This window comes from Lissotriton vulgaris, chromosome 12 (assembly GCF_964263255.1).
Source record: "Lissotriton vulgaris chromosome 12, aLisVul1.2, whole genome shotgun sequence".
NCBI classification, from domain to species: domain Eukaryota; kingdom Metazoa; phylum Chordata; class Amphibia; order Caudata; family Salamandridae; genus Lissotriton; species Lissotriton vulgaris.
In genome coordinates this window covers 525,001,351-525,024,405 of record NC_141700.1, presented here as the reverse complement: position 1 = coordinate 525,024,405, position 23,055 = coordinate 525,001,351, and the positions used below count along the sequence as shown (strand labels likewise).

Sequence of the window (23,055 nt, the reverse complement as noted above, 5' to 3'; positions counted from 1 at the left end):
CCTTTTGTCCGACTTGCGCTTCCTTGTTCATCTGCACATCCACGCAGTAGTGTTTTGTGAACGTGTGCACTGAAGCCCATGTTGCCGCCAGGCATATGTCTTGTATGGGCGTGTTAGCCAGGAAGGCTATTGTGGCCCCCTTCTTCCTAGTGGAGTGTGCACGCACTCCCTCGTCTAGTTCCTGTCCTGCCCTGTTGTGGCAGAGCTGAATCGTCTGTGCTATCCAACGTGCAATAGTGTTCTTCGTTACTGCTTTGCCCATGTAACTGTTGGCGAATGACACAAAGAACTGCTTCGTTTTTCTGTGCTCCTTTGTCCTTTCAATGTAATGCATGACCGCCCTTCTGGCGTCTAAGGTGTGCAGAGCTCGCTCAGCGCTATTGGTTGGTTTTTGGAAAAAACTCGGTATCTGTATGGACTGGTTCATGTGGAACCTGGAGACCACCTTCGGCATGAAGTGTGGGTCCGTCCTCATCACAACCCTATCACTATGTATTTGTATGTAGGGTTCCTGTAGCGTCAGCGCTTGTAGTTCGCTTACCCTGCGTAATGACGTTATAGCAACTAGGAAGGCTGTTTTCATGGTTAGCATCTTTAAGGAGGCCCTGTGCAGTGGTTCAAAGGGCTCCTTCATGAGTTCCGTGAGAACTACGTTCAAGTTCCATGCTGGTGGTGGCACCCGCTTGGGCGGTGCGATCCTCTTCGCTCCTTCCAGGAACCTCTTGACAACCTGGGATGTGAAGAAGCTCCTGCCCATCTCACCCCTTGTGTAGGCTACTATAGCCGCTAAGTGAACCCTCAAGGAGGATGAACTGAGTTTTTTGTCCAGCAAGTGTGTCAGGTATCGCAGCACTGTGGAGTCTTTCTTCATTTTCTTGTGAAGTTGTTCACGTTTGCACCACATCGTGTATCTTTTCCATTTTGCGACATAGCACCGCCGTGTGCTCGGCCTCCGTGCCTCCCGAAGGACCCTGAGGGTGCTCTCTGGCAGTCTCAAATGTGCAAACTCTATGTCCTCAGGAGCCATGCTACTAGGCTCATGGTTTCTGGCTCTGGGTGCAGCACCTCTCCGTTCTGCATGGAGAGCAGGTCCTTTCTTCTGCCGAATCTGTGGGGTGCACTCTGTGACATCTCCATGATCTGCGAGTACCATGTCTGCCTCGCCCACTGTGGCGCGACCAGTATCAGGGTCATCTTGCTCGCTCTGCACTTGCTCAGTACTCGGTGTATCAGTGGTATCGGGGGAAAAGCGTAGGCAAATGTCCCGGACCAATCTATCCATAGGGCATTCCCAAGGGACCCCTTTTCGGGTAGTCTGGATGCGAAGTACTGGCATTTCGCATTCTGGCGTGTTGCAAACAGGTCCACTGATGGCGTTCCCCACCTGTTGAATAACCACCTCGTTTCCTGAGCATTGAGCTCCCACTCGTGGGATGCCGATGTCTGTCTGCTCAGCCAGTCTGCCTGAATGTTCTCCTTCCCTGGTAGGTGTATGGCTAGCAGGTCTATCTGTAGAGGGATGGCCCATCTCCATATCTCCTGTGCCAGTGTTGAAAGCGTTGTTGACTGTGTTCCACCCTGCTTGTTGATGTAGAACATCGCCGTGGTGTTGTCTGTCTGCAGTAACACCCTTTGCTTGTACAGTCTTGTCTGGAAGGCTTTCAGTGCAAGGAAGATTGTCTTCAATTCTAGGTAATTGATATGCTTTGTCGCATCTGCTGGCGTCCACAGTCCTCTCACTTTGAGCTCCTCCATGTGAGCGCCCCATCCCTTCAGGGATGCGTCTGTGGTGATGGTCACTGTCGGAGTTGGGGGTGTTAGAGGCTTTCCCCTTGTTAGGTTCTCCATGGTCCACCATGTCATCTCCCTTTGCACTGCGTGCGTCACCACCACAAGATCCTCCCAACTGCCTGACGCCTGTGACCACTGTTCCTGGAGCCATTCCTGCATGGGTCTCATGTGTAGCCGCACATTCGGCACCAGGTGGATGCATGATGCCATCATCCCCATGATCTTGCTCGCCGTCCTCGCTGTCCGAGCTTGCCCCTTCCGGTAGAGGCGAGTTTCCTTGACCAGCGCCCTTGCTCTCTTCTCGCTGGGGAACACCTTGGCCTGCACGGTGTTGATCACTGCCCCCAGGAAGGTCTTCACTTGCTCCGGTTCCATTGACGATTTTTCCCAATGGACGGAGAACCCCAGGTTTATGAGCGTGCTCGTCACTGTCTGTGCGTGGTGTTTGCACCTTTGGTACGAACTCGCCTTCACCAACCAGTCGTCTAGATAAGGGTATACGTGTATCCCCTGTCTTCGTAGGTGTGCAGCAACTGCTGCGAGGCACTTCGTGAATACCCTTGGTGCTGATTTGAGTCCGAAGGCCAGCGTTGTGAACTGGTAGTGGCCTCCCCCGATTGTGAACCTGAGCATATGTTTGTGCTTTTTGTTCATCGGTATGTGCAAGTAGGCGTCCTTGAGGTCTATCGTGACCATGAAGTCTCCGACCTGCAGTTGCGGTAGCACCTCCTGCAGGGAGGTCATTTTGAATTTCTGTGTTCTTATGAATTTGTTGAGGAACCTCAGGTCTAGGATGGGCCTCATCTTGTCGTCTACCTTTGGTACCAGGAAGTACGTCGAGTAGACTCCCTTGTTCCTTTCCTTGAATGGGACTCGCTCTATGGCCTGCTTTTGCAGAAGTTCCTTTACCTCTTCCTGAAGCCTCGCCAGCTGGTCTCCTGCTGGCGGTCTTCCCCTTGGTTTCCTGCTTGTTGGCCTTTTCTCCAATTCCAGGCAATACCCGAATTGGATGATGTTTAGGATCCATTTGTCTGATGTGATTTCTCTCCATTCCTGGAGGTAAAATTGCAATCTTCCTCCCACTGGTGTCATGTGATCGTAGGTGTTTTGATTGTCCCGACCCCTTGGTACGTGGTGCCCCCCCGGGTCCTTTCTGTGGCTGGGCACCCAGAGTTCTGTGGAGTCACTTCGAGGAGGGCTGCTGCCCCCCTCTCCTATTCTGGCCACGTCCGTTTCTTCCTCGAAAGGACTGACCTCTTGGTTGGTACTGCCAGGACTGTTTCTGCTGACCTTGCTGTCCCTGTGAGTCTGCCTGGTGCGTTTGCTGGAAAACCTGGTGTGATGTACCTGGTTGGTTTCCACCTCTCCCGCCGGGCCTCCGTGACGGGGTGCCTCTTCTGTTGCCTCTGAACTGCAACGCCCCCATAGACCTTGCCGTCTCATTATCTTTCTTGAGCTGGCTGAGTTTCTCGTCCACAGTTGCCCCGAAGAGCGTGTGGCCGTTGAACGGTGTGTTGAGGATACTGTGTTGCACCTCGGGTTTGAACCCTGAAATCCTGAGCCAGGCGTGTCTCCTTTCCGTGACACCCATCATCATCAGCCTGCTGGCGGTGTCTGCCCCGTCCAGGGCCGTCTTAAGGCAAGAATTTGCCGCATTTTTCCCCTCTTCGACCAACATCTCGGCCTTCTGCCTGGCCTCCTGGGGTAGGTCCTTCACCAAGTGCCCCAGGCCGTCCATGATCTGGTACATGTGCCTGTTTAGAAGAGCGTTGGAGTTAGCCATGCGCCAGTGGGTCGCAGCATTCCGTTCGATCCTTCTGCCCACCAGATCCATCCTCTTGCTCTCCTTATCCGGTGGTGGGCCCGAGGTAGTGGATACGTTGGCCCTCTTCCTAGCCGTGGCCGTGATAATGGAGTCTGCGGAGACCTCGCCTCGAATGTAGGCCGGGTCCTTCGTGGAGTGTTTGTATTTTTTCTCTGTTCTAGGGGTTACCGCCTTGCATGTTGCGGGCTCCTTGAATGCTTCTTGTCCTTGAGCCAAGACGCTCTCGAGCATTGGGAGGAACTGGCTCCTTGTCTGTGTTGGGAGCAAAGTCTCGAGCAGGAAGTCTGCTTTCTGCTTCTCCTCGTCGAGCTTTAACCTAAATGCCGCTGCGGCAGATTGTATCGCCGAATTGTATGCCCCGATGTCGTCAGGCGGCGAGGGCCTCGAGGGGTATGTGTCGACCGCCTCCTCCGGGCTCTCGGTGTCGATATCCAGGTAATCCTCCTCGATGGGGTCAGAGGTGACCGACTCGGCGTCCAACCTACTGCCCTCCTCCTCGTCATAGCCGTAATCCTCGTAGGGATTCTCCTCATCTCCCTGGTCGTCGACCATCTCGGCGGCCGGGCCATGTCCGTCGCCGAGTTCTTCTTCCTCTTCGACCAGATCTAGCACCACGTGCTTGGTCTTGTGTGGAATTGTAAAGGTACTCATCTCTGCGTCGAAATCCTTCTTCCGCTGCAAGATGCTCGCCATCTCGGCCTCCAAACGCCGTCTTTTCTTTTCCCTTTCGGCCGCGTTCTCGGCCTCGGAACGCTCGGCCCCTCTCTTCGTCACCTGGCTCGGCGGCGAGACTCTCGGCGTCGAAGGTTTGGACGTCGAACTTGGTTTCGGGTCCTTGGACGTCGTCAAAGCTTTCGGGTCTTTCTCCCTCGACGCCGATCGGTCCCTTTCGGAGACGATCTTCGGCGCCTTCTGCTGCTCAACAGCCCGGCCCCTTTCGGAGGCGATCTTCGGAGCCTTCTGCTGTTCTACAGCTCTCGGCGCCAGGGACTCCTTCTCTGAGGATCCGCTGGGCCTGTGTGCGGTCGCGGACTGCAGATGTCGCTGCGTCGGCGCCTTCGGGGTCTGGCCCTCGTTCTTTCGAGACTCAGGGTCTCTCGTGCTCTTGTGGGACGTCGAGTCTCCTACCTTATCAGGCGTCTTCTTGGAATCGGTCTCTACGACCGTGTAGCTGTCGTGTTCGGCGGCAGCGTTGTCCTCTTCCTCTGAGGACATCCCCAGGTCGTACAGCGAAGGCGTCGGGGCTTTTCCTCCGAGGGTGGTGTGTGCTACCCTCTGGCTCTTCCTCACACGAAGGGTCTTCGCGGCGAAGACGGAGCAGGCGTTGCAGTCTTCGGTTCTGTGGTCCACCGGTAGGCAAAGGTTGCACACCGGGTGCTGATCTTTCTGCGCGTACTTGTGTCTGCAATTCGGGCAGAACTTGAACGGCGTGTTGTCCATCCTCGAGCGTTTCAGGCTTCCCTGACCGCGTGGACGTCGATGATCGTCGAAGTTCGACGTTCTCTTCTCCTTCTCTCTTCGCCAATGGTCTGCGAAGTCTTCCTTGGTCTTCTTCTTTTAATTTCTTCTCGAACTTCTCGCTTTGCAGTACTTTCTCCAAAAATGTCTGGAGCCCAACGGGAACGATTCAGACCCGACCGCGTAAAAAAGAATCTGAAGATGGCGCCCAGGGATGGGAGCTTCCGCAGGAAGCATGCCGACGTCACCGGAAATACACCCAAGGAAGGGTGACGCCGACGCCCACCTGGGCCACAAAAAAAAAAAAAGAGAGAAAAGACTACGAATCCGGACCCAACCACAAGACCGCGGAATATGCACAGCATAGTGAATCCAGAAAGATTCACGCTGCAAAACTTTCTCCACCAGGGAGGAGGGCGGGCGCTTAGGACTATAACCGAGATACCCCTACTACAGAACTGGGGTTACAGGACAGAAACTACTCCTTCTGTAGTAGGGGATCTCTGTGTATAGTCATAATCTAGTGAATAGAATGGCAAGCCCATCCCCACACAAAAGCGGCGGTGAACGAAAATTAACACCACTATTGTGCGAACAGATTTCGCAGCGAAGCCTGCCCAACCTGAGCGTCTGCCCTGTCATCAGTGTCCAGGCAGTAATGCTTAGCAAAGGTATGAACCGACTTCCAAGTGGCCGCCTTGCAGATTTCTGCAATTGGAACATTACAGAGCAAAGCAGTCATAGCAGCTTTGCCCCTGGTGGAATGAGCCTTAGGTTTACCCCCTAAGGTCTTATTAGCTTTTTGGTAACATGGCTGTATGCAGGACACAATCCACTTAGAGATGGACTGCTTAGAGGTAGCAAGACCCGTCCTGACCGATCCATAATTGATAAACAATTAGTCTGACCTACGAATATCTTTGGTCTTATCCAGATAAAATTTCAACACCGTCCTAACATCCAAGGAATATAAAGACCTTTCCGCTGGAGATGGAGGATTCTAAAAAAACGTAGGCAAGATTATGGTCTGGTTGACATGAAAATCAGAAATAACCTTGGGAAGAAATTTAGGGTGGGTACGCATAACAACCTTAGCAGCATGAAATACAGTAGAAGGTTCTTGGCAACACAACGCCTGAATTTCACTCACCCTGCAGGCCGATGTAATGACCACGAGGAACACCGCCTTCCAGGACAGGTGCAGCAACAAAGCCTTATGAATAGGTTCAAAAGGCTCCTTCATCAATCTTGACAGCACCACATTCAATTCCCATGAAGGCGAAGGAAGCCGGACAGGAGGGAATACTTTCTTCAAGCCTTCCAAAAAATCTTTGATCACAGGGATCTGGAAGAAGGAAGTCTGTAAAGGGCATTTCCTGTAGGCAGTCAATGCAGCGAGGTGAACCTTAATGGAATGAACATTAAGGCCAGACTGCGCCAAATGCAGAAGGTAAGGAAGGAGGACGTCTTCGGGTCATAGTTCTTGGACTTGAACCAGATACAGAACCTCTTCCACTTGTAAGCATAGGAAGTCAGAGTGGAAGGACACTTAGCCTCCTTCAGTAGGTCCATGCAATCTTCGGGTAGATTCAAATGGCCATATTGCACTCTCTCAGGAGCCATGCCGCCAAACTCAAAGACGAGAGGTTGGGGTGCAAAATCTGCCCCCCGAACTTCGTAAGAAGGTCCGGCCTGCACGGCAGCCGTATGTGCGGAAGGAGAGACCAGTGAAGCAGGTCCGTGAACCATCACTGCCTGGGCCATTCCAGGGCAATCAGGATCATCCGCGCCCTGGACTGGGACAGCTTGATGAGCACCGCCGGAATCAGGGGAATGGGTGGAAAAGTGTACAGAAAGCTGTTCAACCCGTTGATCCATAGCGCATTCCCCAGCGTCCCCTGCTGGTAGTACCTGGAGGCGAAGTCTCGGCCTTTGCAGTTTTCCGCAGTGGCGAACAGATCTACGTCTGAGTCCCCCACCTTGCGAAGACTTCTTCTAGTACTTCGTCGTTTATGACCCATTTGTGGTTTTCCTGAATCAGTCTGCTCAGTGCATCCGCCTGAACATTCTGCACACCTGGCAGATGGGTAGCCGTTATCGTCAGTCCTCTGGCCAGAAGCCAGTGCCAGATCGCCTGCGCCTCCTGCGACAGAGTGCGTGATCTCGAGCCCCCCTGCTTGTTGAGGTAATACATCGTGGTCGTATTGTCCGTCTGTACAAGCAGAGATGGTCTGAAAGGACGGATGAAAGGCCTTCAGTGCCAAGTGAACAGCTCTGAGTTCCAGGAAATTGATGTGATACGTGGACTCCATTGGGGACCACGTTCCTTGAATCTGAGTCTCCGGAGTGCGCCCCCCCAACCGTGGAGAGAAGCATCCATCACGAAAGTCTGAGTGGGAATGTCCTTGTGGAAGGGAACCCCTCTGAGGAGATTCTCCGCTGAACACCACTTCAGAGACTGAAGAGCATGCAGAGACAGTCTTATCTTGTCGTCCAAAGACCCTTTCCTCTAATCCCACTGATCATCCAAGCACTCGTGCAACGGTCTCATGTGCAGTCGTGCGTGTGGCGTTCAGAAGATACAAGAGGCCATCGACCCCAGTAGAGAAGACACCGTCCTCACTGTTGTAGATGGAGTGGTCATAAGAGCCTGAGCCTTCCGAAGGAGTGATAATCGTCGCTCCTCCGAAGGAGACACGCTTGCTGACAGCGTATTGATGGAGGCTCCCAAGTACTGAATGCACTGGACCGGAGTCGTGACAGACTTGGACATGTTGATGTGCAACCCCAGCTTGTTCAAGAGAACTCGCGTCTTCTGGAAGTGTGCTTGAGCTTCCGAGAAGGAGGAGGCCTTGATCAACCAATCGTCCAGGTACAGGTAGACAAACACCTTGTTCTTCCTGAGGTGTGCTGCTACCACTGCCATGCACTTCGAGAATGTTCTTGGCGCAGACTTTAGTCCGAATGGCAGTACTGTGTACTGATAATGATTGGCGCCGACTTGGAATCGCAGGAACTTCCAGTGTTTGTGTGCAATGGGCACATGGAAGTACGCATCTTGTAGGTCTATAGCACATAGCCAGTCTCCCTGTTGTAACTGAGGATAAATCTGAATCAACGACAGCATGCGAAACTGCTCTCTGCGAATCCACTTGTTTGCCTGTCGCAAGTCCAGAATGGGCCTGAACTCGTTCTTGTCCTTCTTGCAAACCAGGAAGAACCGGGAGTACAGACCTCTTCCTCTTTGAGACAGAGGTACGTCTTCTATCGCCTTTTTCCATAACAGGATAATCGGCCTCCGCCTGGCGCTCGCGCAGCTGACACTGTGCACTGACCGGAGGAATTGATGGAGGCGGGCTGGTGAACCGAAGACTGTATCCATTGCAAACAATATCAGCACCCACTTGTCCTGAGTAATTTTTCTCCACTCTGCCAGAAAAAATTGAACGCTTCCACCCACCGGAGTGGGTAACGGATGCAGGGGAAGTAAGCGCTCAGGGGGAAGTAAGCGCTCAGGGCCTAGACCCGGCCGGGCCTTTGGTCGCTGTTGCAGACTGTTGGCCGCCTCTGCCTTTCTGGCGCTTCTGGAACGGTCTTTGGAACTGCTGCTGTTGTTGCTGCTGCTGTCCTGAAGCCTGGCCACGCCCTCTGCCCTGTACACCGAACCGTCTCTGGAACGGGCAGTAAGATTTCTTGGTATCCTCTGGCTTTTCCAGACCCACAGCCGTGAGTGTTTCGGCCTTCGCCTTCATGCGGGCCATTTCGTCATCTGCATGTTTTCCAAACAGGGTTTCGCCAGAGAATGGTAAATTGGCAACCCTTTGTTGTGTGTCAGGCTTCAGCGACGTGAGGCGGAGCCAGGCGTGTCTTCGCTGGTTAATCCCATTTCAGTAACCATGCGCCACCTGGGAGGGAAGAATCAGCTGCAGCACTGATGACCTGATTCGCCACCAACATCCCCTCATTCAACACCTCTTGGAAATCTTCTCTTTTCACGAGGCAGGTGTTCTACAAATTGCTGGAGGGATTCCCAGAGGGCTCGGTCATACCGTCCTAACAAGGCCGTAGCACTCGCCGCTTTCATGGAAGTCGCCGACGTCCCACAAACCTTCCTCCCCGCTGAATCCAGCCACCTAGATTCCTTATCTGTGGGACTGTGGATGACTGAGTGGTGGCATGCTGCTTTCGAGCTGCCATCACTATCACCGAGTCTGGCGGAGGTTCCATCCTTAGAAAAGCCGGATCAGAGTTGGGAGCCCGGTATTTTTTCTGTAGTCTCAAGGGGGGCGCCTTAATCACCGCCGGGGTGAGAAACAGGTCCATGGCCGGATCCTCCAGGCCCGGTACCAGTGGTAGTTATGGCCGAGAGAGGTTTCTGGTGCAGCGTCCCGAAGATCACCGATGTTTTGGGCGTGGGCACCGTCAAAGATGCCCAATTTTGTTGCACCCCTCAACAGGACATCATGAAAGGACACCAGATCGTCAACCGGTGACACCCTTGCCTTCGGTGACCCCGACAAAGTCTGTGAATAGTCCCTGGTCTCTGAAGACCCCGTATGGGAACGGAATCCTCCGCCTCCTTTGGCGCCGTCTCGACCACGTGGAGGACCTGTTGAGACTCCGCGATCGCTCCCTCCTCCTGGAACGAGATCGCGATCTCCCAGTTCGTGGACACTACGCAGGTCTCCGTGGAGGCGTCTTCCGTGGCCTATGCTGGGGTTTTGGCTTAGGCGTCCTCTTAGGCGGTGTAGGAAGGGGAGGCAGCGACACAGACCTCGGCGGAGCAACAGGAGGTATCTCCGGTCGAGGGACGGGCCGATGAGGCGGAGGTGGTGGTGGTGGTGGTGGTCGTCGTCCTGAAGGCGGAAGCGGTGGAAGAGGAGGATTGCAGGGAGGATCCTCCTTAGGTATAGCTGGAGAAGGTGGGGGAGTCTTAGGCCGAGGTGGTGTATAAACCACCGAGTACACAGAGCCCGGTGACTTCTTCGGGGGAGGGGACTGTGAACCAGCCCCTCCTGTCTGATCGCCGTCTCCGGCGTTCTCTCCCAGATCCAGCGTGACTTCTGGCGCCAGAACTCCTTTTGCGCCGCTTAGGAGAGTTTGAAAGTCCCCGAGCCGCTGATCTTTGTTCTAGATGCCGAGCATCGCTTCTCTGGCGTCGAACGCCGCCTCCGCGACGCCGAGCGCTTCTTCCTAGACGTCGAACGCCGCCTCCGCGACGTCGAACGTTCAGTCCTCGACTCCTTCTCGACGCCGACCGCTTTCTCGAGGTCCTAGACGTCGAGGAGCCCCTCGACGCCGACCATCTTAGACGGCGGCCAGCGGAGTCGCCTTGACGGTGTGCGCCGACGCCTGTCGCTCTTTCTTCGACGCGGACGAAGATGACGAAGAATCCGTCGACAGTGATCTCGACGGCGGGCTGCCCAGGCCCTTCGACGTCGATCCTTCACGCCTTCTCGACCCGGAGCCCCGGGGAGATGGGGAACACACCGTAGTCATCCCTCTCGACGTTGTCGTCGATGCAATCGACGCCGACGGAGACCGGGACCTTTCGCTGGGCTTCCTGCCACTGGGGAGCCCCCCAGAGGTCTCAGCAGAGGCAGAGGAGCCTTCCCAGCATGCCCAGACCCACCTGCAGCCTGCAGTCGTCTCTCCTCTAGGCCTTGAAGCCTGATTTTCAGCCTTTCCCTCAGGGTCCTTGCTGGAAAAGTCTTGCAGATGTCACATTCTTCAGGGGCATGTGCAGCAGAGAGACAGAGGATGCAGACGTCGTGTGGACACGACCTGGACTTCTTCCTTCAACATTCTGGGCACTTGTCGAAGAGAGCAGCAACTTTAGAGCCCTAAAAAGCCTGAACAAATACACAGAAGTGAAGAAAAACACTGAGCACACAAACTGAAAACACTTAAAACCAAAAGTGCACAAAATTCCAATCCCTTGAAAAGGGAGAGCTCAATGCTCCAGGGTCCTGTTAGCAGGAGCCGGAAAAAAGAACTGAAAGTAAAAGGGACCTGCTGTGCATTCTGGGAGAAGTTCTGGAAAGTTCTCTTAAAGGCACAGTATCCTGTTTAAGCCACATAATGGCAGCCTATGGGGCTTGTCTGTCCATACCTTCCTCTCTATCATTCCAGAGGCTTTTGCTGGTGGAGGCAAGTTTCTCTGTGGAGGAAACTGGGCAGACTGTGCGGTTTGTGTGGTTTTTTTGGTGGAATTTTTAGTTGAAGTATTGGACAGTGTAGCCTGTGGATATAGGCTGAATTATCGGTCTTTAAATTCTCTCTTAAGTGTCTTTATAGTTCTGCATGTTTTTGACAATTTAAGAGAATATTTTTGATTGCTCCGGGGTCCACGCACATGGGGACTATTTACTAGATTAGGACTATACACAGAGATCCCCTACTACAGAATTACCATGTCCTTATTCATTTTGTTCAGGCAATAGAGAAGCTTAACACTTGTCACCTAGAGTCATAATTCTGATTTAGGAAGCAAGACATGAGCAGCACCAGGAAACTTAAAGACAGTTGTTGATGGTGAAAAAGGTGCATCTACTATCAAAACAGAACTTTGGGAATACATGCATCAATAAGTGACCTCAGATTTCACACACTCTCCTTGAAAGGAGGCGGGGGAAAGCAGTGGTGGCGACACTACCCGATTACTGTCCATTGGGGCATTAAGAAAAGCAGAATAAACTACACCAGTGTTTGTGATGCATCATATTTATCAGTGCAGCAAACAAATACAGAGCTTTGTTATTCAGAAATTGAAACAACACCACCACATGGTGCAGTAAAGTTATTGTTTCAAAATTGTAGGATTAAATCTAGAACCTGGAATGGGTTAATAAGGTATTTTTTTAGGAATGATTGTCTTTTAGAATTTAAGGTCTTGCCAGTGTTTTCATCCCTAGGAGACACTTAATTTACCCCCTCAGATGAAAAACTGTTTGAATCAAACACGTTCTGCAGTTTCTAAGTAAACTCAAAACATTTCTCTCCTTCCGGCTCAGTGTAGAGCCATTGTAATGTGTCGATTTAGATTCTGCATGAATTTCCCGATTAATGCCCTTATATAGGTACAATTTACAATGCCCTTATTTTGGCATAGAAATCCAGCCCTTATTTAGGCATTACTCATGCTAACCAAATACAGGCATGGCCACCTACATCAGTTTATCTACGTCACAACGAGTTCTTGGAAAACCAGACTCTTAAGCCTTTGGGACTGCTCTTGCTTGGATATGGATTTCTCCAAGAACTTATTTATTATGCATGAACATCTATTCCTTAGGGGTTCATTCATGACGTTCTTATGCCCGACTTTTACGTCAATATTGGCATTCCTAAACTCCTTCTGGTTATAAATATGCCTTCACTTGCCATGGCAAACCATGGTTCGGTCCACGGCTTTATTGCCTACTTCCACGACGCCGCTCGACACGGCAAGTTCTGAAGGAAGTCAAGTCCCCAACTGACGCACTAACCAGACGCTGCCATACTCCTCGCAGAGAATCCAGCTCCAGCGTTTGACTCCCCTTGCGGGGTGTTAGTGATCGTGACCCGGGAAAGAGATTCCAACCACTCTCATTCTAAGGTATGGAAAAGACTAAAACCTAGAGGGACTCTTGGCAACTATAGCGGAACTAGACTATCACTAAACAGCACGTACTTCTTCCCTCATACTACTTAGGTTAGATACACTGGGGTAGGATTATTTTAGAAGCACCAGATGAGTATTTTAGCCAGTGTTATTTATGTATGTATTTTTATGAATATATGTCATAGCTACAAACCATGCTATTACAATATTCTTTTCTTACTGAAAACGCTGTACGTATTATACTTCGCATTCTGTCTTACGATTGTAGCAGTTCATATCTCTTGCATGATAAATAAGACTGTTCAATAAACCCTTTTAATTGAAACGCCCATCTCTATTTCTGTGCAACTCTGTAGAAACTAAGCATGCACGATTGACGGAGTGAAACGGTTATCTATTGTTTCCACGATTCTGAGATTGTTCCGACTTAGGGAAACAAAGTTGTCATGTTTATGCGGTTGTCAGAAACTAATTCCTTCTTGTTCATTTGAGATGTTTCTAGTGACCTCTGAGTTAGCTGGCACACACAAGTAATGTACTTGATAGACATACTGACCTCAGTCCTATGTCAAAACTATAGTTTATATTATTCTAATGCGCAGAGCCTATCGGGGATATAGGAACTACACTACAGTAACAAAATGCACCCATTCCTACAAAAAACAATCAGATGCAAACGAATCATCACTTTCTAGAGGCATACCTCTTTTGCCCTGACCATAACACAGCAGATTTCACTATTAACACAAGCAACTAGATCAAAGCAGCAACCAGGTGGTGCAGGCCAATGTTTTACTGGAAAAAATATTTAAAAGTTTACTGATGTGCCCCCTAGAGGGGAACCTGCATTAAGTGCTACAAGAGCTTTTCAATATCAAGTTGTGCAGAGTCCCTGAAATATTTAACTGCCACCCAAAAACTTATGGAACAAGCATGTCCAGTCACATTAACGCCTTTATTGGACCCCTAGCCCATTTACCATTAAACATGCATTCACTTTAGGGCAGTATACTTACATGCTGTATTTCTTGTTGGCTTGCTCGATAGTTTTTCTTTGTTAAATTGTCCACTAGGTAGCTGATTTGAGACAAGGCCAGCGAAAGCGAGTCAAGATTCATTGCTGATTGGGGCGGAAGCAGGCGGCCGGGCCCGGCGCAAAATCACCATTATTCCCCTTTAGTCACCTCAGAGATAGGTTAAGGTTTTCTTTTTGAAGTTATCATGTAGGCTGATCATTTAGTTATTCAATTACATCCGTAGTTTCGCAAATGTAGTTTTCTGTATAGAAACATGGCACCTAAGGGTGAAAAAAAAAAACATCAGAACTGAAATTCCCAATCACCCCCTCCCTGCCCCCAAAAAAATAAACTATAGTAGACGTCATTTAATTGCTAGAAGCCACCAATTCTAACCTCTTGGAGGATAGGAAAGGCCTGAATTGTAAGGACGCAAAGCAATTAAAGTAGAGAATATTGAAACCATAACAAGTTTTGACATCAGAATTGAAACAGTTTTAAAATATTCTAGCGTTTCAAGATCTCCAAAAAGGAATAAAAGAATGCAGTGAATTCAAATGACATTTACATAGTGGATGAATGTCGCACAGCTGTGGCCTAGTCTCACCACTGTCAGTTTCTAACACCAGAAATCTCAACTGGACCCTCAATCTTCAACAGTCCCCAAGTACCCAAATAGATCAGCACAAATGTTCAAACTGATAGCAGCCATACCCCCGTCCAGATTCATAATCTGGAAGTATTGACATGTCCCAATTCATTTTATAGCTTGAACTATCCCACACTGCTGGACACCATACCTGCAGCGTCGCGTCCAAAGGATATTTGGGTCCCCTTCAAAGCCTATTTAGCAGACATGACCACCACCCCACTTCACAACCCCCAAACGGACTGGTCCCCCACAGGAGTGGGGTGACTACAGGGTGGGCATATGCCTCTCGGATGCACCCATTGCTATGTATATTTCATCTTCGGGGGAAAACTCGAGTCTCAGATTACAGAGAATTGCGGGGTTGGAAATCACTGTCCGGGTGTTCTGGTTACATAGATGGGCAGTTACCAATGCAAAGCCGGTTGGAGGGTGGGGGTGGGGGGAGGGAGACATCTCGGCAAATTTTTTAAACGTGGAGTTACCTACTGCAGTATACTAATGTGAATGTTGTGACTTTGTATTATGGAAAATAAAGTCGTTTGTTTTTTTTTTTTTTAACTTTCCCACACTGCTGGAATATGCTCAGCCTTAGTATTGTTACCAAAAGGTTTGTTGCATAGATAACACCCTCTATAAAACATCTTGTGAGCAGCACTATTTTATCATCAACTGGTACCACACAGGAAAGAAAACTGATACCAAATGATCCCGACCAACTATGCATACCAGTAGTTCTATGGAGAGTGCATATTAAGAATGGGAGTAGGGCCGTCTGTGCCGGGCTTCTCTTTCCATTTCGAAGGCCAGTTAAGAGACTCAATTCATTTTTACGTCTGCCGAAGAATTTTTTTTATACAACAGCATTACCATCACACTGAATTCTGACCCCTATCAGTAGTGTTCAAGTACCAGAAAGAGCAACTTCCATTCAATGAATCTAAAGCTTTTCCAGCATCTAGGAAAGGAAGAGCAGTGACTCCTCCATATTTGAATGCTTGGGCATGAAACCCAACTGCTCCGGGTGAATTACAGTTATGACAAACGCGAGAAGCCTGTTTGACAGCACTTTAGTCTGGCATTAATAAGCAAAAAGCCGAAAGTAGGAGCAGTTGTGGCTTGTGGTGGCGTGCCAAAGCTCACCTGCAGTTTAACCTCTTTTCCTCCAGAAAGATGTTTAAGAAGGGTGTCCCCTCGAGACCAAAGACATTTTAACACTTGTTCAGGAAAACTCCTCGTGCTCAAAGTCTCAAAGAGGGGTACGTGGGCCCTTATGTGGCAGGTATGTGCGACAGTCTAGGCAGGTATGTGACAGTCTATGCACTAGGTTTCCAATGTCATGACAAAGAGACCGTCCATTCTACAGAAATAATAAATAAGTAACAGCTATAAACCTCATCGTTAATGTGACAAACATCCGTAAGTCAAGGGGCCCTAGCAACAGCTCTACGATCCCTCTTGGTATCCCATCAGTGTTCATCCATCTAGAGTGCTAGACCTGTTAAAAATCATCCCCATAATATGGGGAGAGGCCAGAGATTCAAACATTATAACCAACCACATCAAGCAAATGTCTGCAGTATCAAGTTCAAATATGCTATAAACTATATTCCTGTCGCCACCCTTTCAGCTAGGGCCTGTCCAATATTACAACCCCCTGGGAGCCTTGCATTAACTTTCCATGTGCCACCAACATACGCTTTCTCCTTCCTAGGAACATGCAATTTGTACCCATTAACTGCTTTTACTAAAGTAGGAACATGTCAAAGTAGTGTTCCCATGGAAAAACTAGAACACTACTTTAATACAGTCTCCTGTGTCACTGATATTCCAAAAGACTATTTGTGAGATCCTTAAAACCTTTCTCCATTCTGGAATACCCCATGGACGTTATGTACCCCTCAGTTACTGCCACATTTCCACTGGGGGAGACTCCTTTCTAGTATGAAGAGGTCTCCCATTTGCTGGGTTGCCTAGTATTTCACATAGCTAGGCAAAAATGTTTAACCAAGTGGCCTTCTAGCTGGGTATGTTAGTCTCTCACATGATTCTTAAATCCTGTGGACTCACCTGCCTTTCACCCTAATACAATAAAGGTTGGTCAAGCCTACCACCTGCCCCATAAGATCGTTAACAAACTAGCCTGGTGGAGGTAGTGGGATGCATATAGTTTATGCGTGGCCAATTCAATGAGATTTTGCAGACCCTGCATTTTCAACATAATAGATTTGTCAGATACCTTGAGATTGAAGAGACACATAAACACCTATATTATGATCCGAAAAGAAATGCATTGTGCAGGACCTTTTTCATTCATGGCATTCTAAAGACCCTGCCGGTCATGGGGCAAGTAGCCCTCAGCAAGATGCTGCTACTACTACCACCAATATGCCAAATGCCTATGCCATGCAAAATTCCTTTTGCTGTCTGCCATTAGCATTGTTTTGACAACTCTGACTATTGATCTCCTTGATGTGGGTGGGTAAACGAAGTAGAGTTAAACTAGATGCTCTAAAACTGGACCTAGAGGATGGAGATCTTGGCCTCCCAGATCTCCAACTATACTACCTGGTGTGGGTGCTACAGTATGCGGCACTGTGCTACGGGGATGAATACTACTAGGAGAAGAAGTTGCTGGAGGAGATGGTACCTCCAGAGGACCTCTCAAAGCTACGAAAGAGAGGATGCAGGATGCCGGTGGGTGCCATACTGTCTCAGGTTGCACAGGCCTGGGACAGGGTGGTGACTCATGCTAAAAATACACGCCATAAGCTAGACAGTTCAAACTTTGGTGGCTTACGCCCTTTCTGCGTTTGAAGAAATCCATGAATTTAGCTCCATGGATAGCAGGACAATGCCAGAACGCACTGGGCCTGTATTTGAATGATGCCTTTATAACGTTTGCCAAGGATGGCAAACTGGTGTTCATCAAGGGCAGTACACCAGCATATTGTGCAATGCCCGCGAGAGATGGACCAGTTTCCATGACGAACCTGAGGAATGCCAGGTGTTGAAAGTTATTCTGAACCCGGGTTCACACAGAGGAATTCTTTCCCGTATCTATGAGCCACTGAAGGAAGGGAGATGGGCAGTTTGATATTACCCAGACTCACACTCTATGGGAGGGGGACCTCACTAACCGATGGCGCGGAGGCAGGCCAGGGCACTGGTGCTGGAGACTGCTAGCAATGATTGATTCAAATTACTGCAATTCTACTACCTCCACAGGGCATATCTGACCCCTCAGAGGCTTAGCAGATACGCCAAACGCGAGCTGACTACTGTCTGCGCTGTGGCGTGTCACCGGATGGGTTTGTCCAAGCTGCAAGGAGCTGCAGGACACTTAACTGTACTGGCAGCACGTCACCTGGCCGGTAACATGGATAACGGGATTATGGAATGTGTGGCCGTCTTTCCGGCACGGCCTTCTAGGGCTTCTGCCACTCCAAGAAAAGAGAAAAATTGTTACTGCTTCGCTCTTCTTGGCCTTGTACTTGCCAGGCCCCGGAATCGCCATTCACTTGGCACAGGGCACACCCAGACTCATGAAAGGTAGCAAATTGACGTGCTAGAAGGGGCAGTGGCAGAGGGACGTTTCCAGGGCATCTGCCGGGTTGAAAATGCAGAGAGATATCTTGAGAGGTGGACTGAGATGGTGAATCGGGTAGGAGATGCCCAGGGGACGAGCTGGATACCTCAAATGGGGGGCTCACCTGAGCGAGTACAGACCTAACCCCGCCCTCGGATCTACTTTAACCATACTGCATAATGTTCCCTTTTTACATGCTTGAAAGTGTGGAGATTTAAAAATATATATAGTTTTGCTGCATAACCATCATTTGCTGTATTTGCAGATTTAAACAAAAAGCATTACTACTAGTTAACAGATAAAATGCTACAACAAGCATTTACAATGCGATGGTTCTGCCTTTGTTAAAGTTAGAGCTATTGGCATTGCTCTTGACATTTTTATTTGTTTTTTTAACATAAATGGCATTGTCATTTACAATGCCACTAGCTTTATCTCTCGCAAATGGCACACACAGAGCCCCCCACACACACACCCACACAGAGCCCCCCACACACACACCCACACAAAGCTCCCCACACACACCCACATGGCACAAGCAGGCAACAGGGGCACACGGAGGCACAAGCAGGCAACAGGGGCACAAGCAGGCAACAGGGGCACAAGCAGGCAACAAGGGCACACGGAGGCACAAGCAGGCAACAGGGGCACGAAGAGGCACAAGCAGGCAACAGGGGCACGAAGAGGCACAAGCAGGCAACAGGGGCACGAAGAGGCACAAGCAGGCAACAGGGGCACGAAGAGGCACAAGCAGGCAACAGGGGCACGAAGAGGCACAAGCAGGCAACAGGGGCACGAAGAGGCACAAGCAGGCAACAGGGGCACGAAGAGGCACAAGCAGGCAACAGGGGCACGAAGAGGCACAAGCAGGCAACAGGGGCACACGGAGGCACAAGCAGGCAACAGGGGCACACGGAGGCACAAGCAGGCAACAAGGGCACACGGAGGCACAAGCAGGCAACAGGGGCACACGGAGGCACAAGCAGGCAACAGGGGCACACGGAGGCACAAGCAGGCAACAGGGGCACACGGAGGCACAAGCAGGCAGCAGGGGCACACGGAGACACAAGCAGGCAACAGGGGCACGAAAACTGAGGCACAAGCAGGCAACAGGGGCACGAAAACTGAGGCACAAGCAGGCAACAGGGGCACGAAGAGGCACAAGCAGGCAACAGGGGCACGAAGAGGCACAAGCAGGCAACAGGGGCACGAAGAGGCACAAGCAGGCAACAGGGGTACACGGAGGCACAAGCAGGCAACAGGGGCACACGGAGGCACAAGCAGGCAACAGAGGCACACGGAGGCACAAGCAGGCAACAGAGGCACACAGAGGCACATGCAGGCAAAAGGGTCACAAGCAGGAATTGTAATTTAGACGGGGCTGAAGTGGAGAACGGTCAGTAGGGAAGTAGTGCGGCTGGTGCAGTGGTACCAAGCCGAAAGGTGAGCGGGGCTGTCTGCACCCCAGTTTGGACAGTTTCCACTACCTAACAGGGATTGGTGGGAGGGGGGGGGGGCGTACTTCTTGCTTGCTTTAGGGCTGTTACTTCGGGGACGCAGTGCACGCTCCTGCCTGCTGCCGCCGGGACACGACAACAGGCAGGGAGAGGACAGGCTGGGAGGGGGCAGGCTGGGAGAGGGCAGGCTGGGAGAGGGCAGGCTGGGAGAGGGCAGGCTGGGAGAGGGCAGGCTGGGAGAGGGCAGGCTGGGAGAGGGCAAGTTGGGAGAGGGCGGGCTGGGAGAGGGCGGGCTGGGAGAGGGCGGGCTGGGAGAGGGCGGGCTGGGAGAGGGCGGGCTGGGAGAGGGCGGGCTGGGAGAGGGCGGGCTGGGAGAGGGCGGGCTGGGAGAGGGCGGGCTGGGAGAGGGCGGGCTGGGAGAGGGCGGGCTGGGAGAGGGCGGGCTGGGAGAGGGCGGGCTGGGAGAGGGCGGGCTGGGAGAGGGCGGGCTGGGAGAGGGCGGGCTGGGAGAGGGCAGGCTGGGAGAGGGCAGGCTGGGAGAGGGCAGGCTGGGAGAGGACAGGCTGGGAGTGGACAGGCTGGGAGTGGACAGGCTGGGAGTGGACAGGCTGGGAGTGGACAGGCTGGGAGTGGACAGGCTGGGAAAGGGCATGGAGCGTGCAGGCTGGAAGTGGACAGGCTGGGAGTGGACAGGCAAGGAAAGGGCATGGAGGGGACAGGCTGGGAGAGGGCAGTCCGCGAGAGGGCAGGCCGCGAGAGGGCAGGCTGGGAAGCAGAGAGGGTCTTACCTGAGAAGTCTGCCAGCGCGGAGCTCTCCGGGGCGCAGAGCAGCAGCAGGGCCCAGCAGAGCAGGGCGGGGGGCGGGCGGCAGGGGCTCGCAGAGGTGTCTCCTGGGGCAGCCGCCCAGGTCCACCATGGTGCGGCTCCGAGCCCCAAGCCTCTGGTGGTGGTGCTAGTGCTGCTGCTGGACACGACTTTTACGTAGCTGCTGCTTTGTGTGAAGAGTAATTGTAATAATCTTGTAACTTAATTACGTAATTTGTAAACCCACAAATAGTTTACCCTTGACAAACGAGCAGAGTGGGCGATGCAAGTAAAATGTTAAAAGAGTCGGTGGCCGAGCAAACACTGAGAAGGGAGATGGCGGAAGGGAAAAGAAGTTGGTTAGTCACTTCCCGCAACATTAGCTGACCATGGACGGCACAAGAGGCCTCTGGGGACAGGGGGCTGCTGGGGGTCCTTGTTTTGCTGGCGCAGGACGGTGGGGTCAGGCATGGGCTGGTGGGGGGTGCCTGCTGGGCGACCTAAGGGCGGGTGGGGAGGGAGGAATGCGAGGAAATGCAAGGCCTTGTTGCCTGAGTTGCGGTGCTGTCTGAGGCCAGAGGTCTCGTGCCACACTCGGGCAAGGGGGCATCGCGTAGTTGACAATGGAGTGGATCCACTCCCGGGCTTGACCCGATGCGGGAGGGGGGGGGCTCATAATTAAGGGGTAACAAAAGTTTCGGAAAGGAAAGGGACGAGGCGGTGTCTTGCGGGACAGTGGCGCGCGGCAGGATGGTGCGGGGGCGCCGCGGAGCTCAGCGCAACATCAATAGGAGCAGAGGGGAGGGGGCGATGACAAGGAGATCAGGCGCGAAGCAGGGGATAGGCGGGCACAGGGCATGGCCTGGAAGGACAGGGGAGGGGTGGTCTTTTATGGGGCGGGCAGGTTGGGTTGCGATGGGGATGGACATGCGAGAGATTCATGCGGATGCATTTGGCGCTGTTTATACAAGTTGGTAACAGCATTAGAAGAAGAGAGAGATGTCAACGCGTAACTATGACTCATTCACTGCCAATTAAGGTGCAGGAACGCCAGGTAGAAAAGACTTCACTGGTTTTTAAATATTTGTTTATTATTTGTTTATGCATTTTTGTGTAGCGCGGACTTTATAAGGGGCGTAGGAGCGCTTCACAGTGGGAACAGAGGTGATGCATGATGAGAGCATTGCACGAGAGCAGATTGCAGAGGCAGACGTGGCATTACATGGGGTAGAGGTGACAGTTGTGAGCAAGCATAATGCATGGGGTGGTAGGGAGTGCACAGGAGGAAGGGGTGACGGGCGTGCATGCTACAAGAGAAGACGGGCCCACGCGCTCTCGGCGCTTCCTGCCGCCTCCGCTGCACAATCAAATATCCCCAAAGCGCTCCTTGCAGAACAGTACGGGATAAAAACATGCTGCTTACCTGAGCATTGAGCAGGAGAAAATGAGGCTAGCAGATTGCGCGTCACCTGACTTATGTCAGTGATCACAGAGAAATAGCGTCAGTCCTAGGAGTAGGAGCAAGTCTGAACTTGCTCAAATTTTTCACTCGAGCCTCTCTGGGCTCGCAAAAGGAATATGGGCTGGAGCCTCTCGGGGCTCTGAAGAACAAGGAACTGGCACTGCGGAGCCTCTCGGGCCTTAAATGAAGAAAATGCCCCCAGAGCCTCTCGGGCTCTCAATCGACAAAAGTGCGGCTTTCTGGGGCAGTGGGGCACCTCAAAGGGGACCCACGAACACGTGGGCGCCTTTGTTTGGAGTCCCTCCCTCTGGGGGACTCGTGATGCCTGTAGTGCCCCCTTGAAGCCCTCGTGGCTTCACAATGGCAATGAGCGCGAGCTCGCGCTACGGGGGGGGGGGCGGACCCCTCCCTCTCCTTCTGCCCCACTCACCGGGTGTCTCGCGGCGGCTCTGCTCCTTCTCCTGGGTCTCTCCCTTCGCTCGGGAGCCTCGGCAGGGCACGGCAGGCTGCTTCCTGCTTCTTCGGTCCTCCCAGCAGCCAATCACCGTGCAGGTCACCCGGCGAGCCTCCCGCTGCCTAAACCAATGGCAGCGCGGCTCCCGGGTGACGTCAGCGGTTGCTCCTTCGGAGTCTCCTCTGACCTGGAGCTGAGGCGGTGATGCAGGACTGAAGAGGGGTGGGCTCCCTCGATTAAATTAAATATCCAAACGGAGTCGGCACACGCAACCACGGGCAAATAAAGGCGGCAAATGAGCGGGGTGGCACCCGCGCCGCTCGGTCACCACACGGGGTGAAGGTACACCAAGCGCTAGCAGCGAGGAGAAAGCGCTCAAGAACTCAACGGAGAGTGAAACCACGCCACGGAGAGTGAAACCACGCCCAGGGGAAAAAACGCGGGAACGCCCCCGAATCTGGCCTGGCCTTGACGGACAGATCCGGCTCCCAATGGCTAGCCTCCATTTATGGAGCTAGCCAATGGGAGCCGGGGGCGGGTCATCCATCCCAAGTAAGACTCATAGGGTTTTTTAGCACATGCGCACTACGTGCGCATTTGCAGGCAAAACCCAAAAAGCATGGTGACATGTTGCCACCCAGTCACATAGCCTTTACAAAGATTGACTGGTCACCTCTGCTCCTTACTGCTGTACTTGGATATAAAATTGGAACAAAGGTGAAACCTTTGCCCAGATAGGGTTATAGCATGTAGAGGACAAAATAATGAGGGGATATCATCACAAAATATGCTGCATAATTTTCAGTTGGTCAATTAAATTCAATCCTACTGCATATTTTGGTCCTCCCCTGCTGCATAATTTCAGTGGCTGAGTTTCTGCGCACAGAGTTGATATCTCTCACCTCATCTTTCTTAGAATACTGCTTTATTTGTGAGATTTTATTACA

At 51.8% G+C, this 23,055-nt stretch overlaps 1 protein-coding gene across 11 annotated transcripts in view; it reads right to left on the bottom strand.

Annotated features, from left to right (window-relative positions):
- CNOT1 (CCR4-NOT transcription complex subunit 1) overlaps nt 1–23,055 on the bottom strand; it is a 1,684,613-nt gene that overhangs the window by 1,569,290 nt on the left and 92,268 nt on the right. For all 11 annotated transcript variants that reach the window (XM_086945302.1, XM_086945307.1, XM_086945301.1 and 8 more), the window contains exon 2: nt 13,694–13,974. In XM_086945302.1, coding sequence (XP_086801428.1) covers nt 13,694–13,795 — 102 coding nt within the window. In that variant the 5' untranslated portion in view covers nt 13,796–13,974. The remainder of the gene's footprint in view (nt 1–13,693; nt 13,975–23,055) is intronic.